Source organism: Centruroides sculpturatus, unplaced genomic scaffold (assembly GCF_000671375.1).
Source record: "Centruroides sculpturatus isolate CEXI.00-Female unplaced genomic scaffold, Cexi_2.0 scaffold615, whole genome shotgun sequence".
Taxonomy (NCBI): domain Eukaryota; kingdom Metazoa; phylum Arthropoda; class Arachnida; order Scorpiones; family Buthidae; genus Centruroides; species Centruroides sculpturatus.
The window spans coordinates 419,543-422,418 of NW_019384748.1; the positions used below are offsets into that span (position 1 = coordinate 419,543).

Here is a 2,876-nt window from a genome sequence, read left to right on the forward strand (position 1 = left end):
CTTGGCAGAACAGCCATGGCAAATCTCACCAAGATAATGAAAGATAAAGACATTTCCATTCATACTAAGAAAAGAATTGTAGAAGCAATGGTTTTCCCTGTAACATTATATGGCTGTGAAAGCTGGACTCTAAGGAAAAAGGAAAGAAAAATGATAGATGCATTCGAATTATGGGTATGGAGAAGATTACTTAGAGTTCCATGGACAGAAAAGAAAACAAATATCTCAATTTTAGAAAAAATTAAGCCAAGCTTCTCCTTAGAGTCAAGAATCTTAAAACAAAAATTGACCTACTTTGGACATGTGATGCGTAAAGAAGTTTCCCTAGAGAAGACTATTATGCTGGGAAAAGTGGAAGGTAGAAGGAAGAGGGGAAGGCTAAGATGGATAGAAGAAATAGAAAAAGTCACAGAAATGAAGCTGGAGGAGCTACGAGAAACAACAAGGGAAAGATCAAGATGGAGAAGACTTGTCCATGAAGTCACCAGGAGTCGACGAAGACTCGATAGAACTTAACAACAAAAAAAAAAAAAACTCATTACTACTCGAGAAGCAACCGGACGAAGTCAACCAGAGTGGCAAATTATGGACATATTATTCCTAATCGAGTCCATCTAATAAACTTCTACTGCCTTCCTCAAGCGGACGACAAAGATGTAGATCAACTCTTCAAACTTAATAATTTTTTTTGATGTCATAATGGCAGGAAACTTCAATACACATCTCATTCTCTGGAGTAACTCAAAATCAGACACCAGAGGAAAGTACAGTACTTAGCTGAAATCATTCAGAGAGTCAACATGGTTTTACTTAACGATGGCCAATATACACATTACAATGCCTGGGTAATGAATACATCCATTCGCCTCACTTTAGCCACAAGTAGTGTCGCCAGCGTGACCAACGGACTCCTCTTAACATCCACCACAGAAGCAAACACAGAAGAATTATAACGGAAATCAAAACTTAGAGATTAACAGCCAGTCTTATTACGGTCCTGGACTTCACACATTTCATGAAAAATCTTAACAAGTGGGCTTCCAACACAGATTGGTCTAACACCAACTACAACAGCAATTCACTACGATAGACAAAAATAACTCCCGCCAACATTGTACTCATAACAAAAATCACTCCCCATGGCGGAATATTAAGTGTCAACAATCTCTCATCAAAAAACGCAAAGCCAAGACAAAATTTAATTACAGTATAAACAAAGATAACTGGATCAAATTGAAGGAAGGCACAGAAAACTTATAACCATTAAGGAACAAAAACGGCTATTCTGGACAAAACAGGCGCCCAAACTCCCAGTTCAAGAATAACATCTGGAAATTATTACAAAAAATTCTCCAACATACTCCCACTACCTAATAACATATAATGGTCACACGATACCAAAAGTACTGAGTCAGTCATTGTGGCCTACATCGACATAACAAGCCACTTCACCTTTCGTCCGAAAGCGAGCACCTTCATGGCCGAGGGTCATGCCATCCTTCAAGCAATTTCTCATGCGGTAAAATAAAAAAAAAAAAAAAAGAAAACTAGACCATCATCTGCACGGACTCTAAGGCATGAAAAGCATTTCAATAAATTCATTGAAAAAAATATACTCATTCCATCATTACTAATATTCTCGCAGCTATCCCCATAAATCAAAACCATCTTCCCAGCATAAAATTCGTATGGACTCCCTGGCATGTTGGGATCACGTTAATAAAAAAAAAAAAAAAGCTAGCTAAGAGCAAAACTAGTTTAATTTAGTCCCTTGAAGTCTTAAAAAATAAAATTGCTCACGAAGGAAACATTTTAAACGTTGCCGGCTGGATGACCAAGATGGATAAATGTGCCATCCTACCGCTCTGGGAGAACGAAAATCAAATACAGGCAGGCCAACCTCTGATTTTTTGAGGAAGAGATTTGTATTTCTAGAAATAGAGTCATTGTATTAGTCGCGTTATGTGCAGCCGAAAGTGACGTAATAAAACTAGGTTCGAATATCTCGTGTCGTCAGGTTCAGAATAATGGTTTTGATTCTTTCCGTCATACACTGAATTGACGACTCCGGGTGTTTTCCCGTTTTATTTGGAGTCATAATCTTGCCAAATTATATATTTAGTTAACTGATACATAAAATAACAAATTTTAATCGTTTAGTAACAAATTAACACGATTATCCATGAAAAAAATCCCGTTTTTCCCGTTTTCGATGATGTAAGGTAGCAATTAAAGATAAACAACTTTTAACTCTTTCTGCCCTGTGAACACCAAGACAGCCTTTTTTAAAGCGGACCCATTATAAGTTCGGCCAAGTCCACAGGGAAGGCTGAATGACGAGAGACGGGGCCCGAAATATCCGAACGAACCACTTCCCGAAAAATTACTGGGATTTTTCGATCGGTCCGGATTCTATCCCGGATCCTCCTACAGAGGTAAGCAAGTTACTTTTTTTTCAGTAACAAAAAAGTGCAAAAATCTGGAAGTCAAGTAGGACTTGTGACCAGCATTGTCACATCCTATCATCAATGTAACAGAGCACTGATTTAATATATTATCCATTATTGAAAAATAAACATCCATGTTTGGGTTTGTTAATTTTTCGCATACTTTGCTTTCTGCCCAGTACATCAATTGGCAAAGCTTATAGCTTGGATATAACAAACCTCCTCGAGATTTGATGAATGTAAATGTCTTCTCTGGTGAAGCATCCTCAGGTTTTGCTGTTAATATATTTTTGCATTCATCACAACCGAGTGATGGCAGTAGACGATAAATAATATAACCTCCTAAATAATGTAGGATAAACTTAAATGTTTCTGGTGTACAATAATCATGATCTAATAATTCACTATCACTAGGATCTCCATAGTATA

The 2,876-nt window shown here is 37.3% G+C and overlaps 1 protein-coding gene across 1 annotated transcript; it reads left to right on the forward strand.

Moving 5' to 3' along the window:
• The first annotated feature begins 15 nt into the window (after positions 1–15).
• On the forward strand, positions 16–516 carry LOC111628500. Its single transcript, XM_023372300.1, has one exon. The coding sequence runs from the start codon at positions 16–18 to the stop codon at positions 514–516; it is 501 nt and encodes a 166-aa protein (XP_023228068.1).
• The last annotated feature ends 2,360 nt before the right edge of the window (positions 517–2,876 follow it).

Coding starts and splice junctions, on each gene's coding strand:
- LOC111628500 (XM_023372300.1), top strand. CDS start 16: ATGGCAAATCTCACCAAGATAATGAAAGATAAAGACATTTCCATTCAT.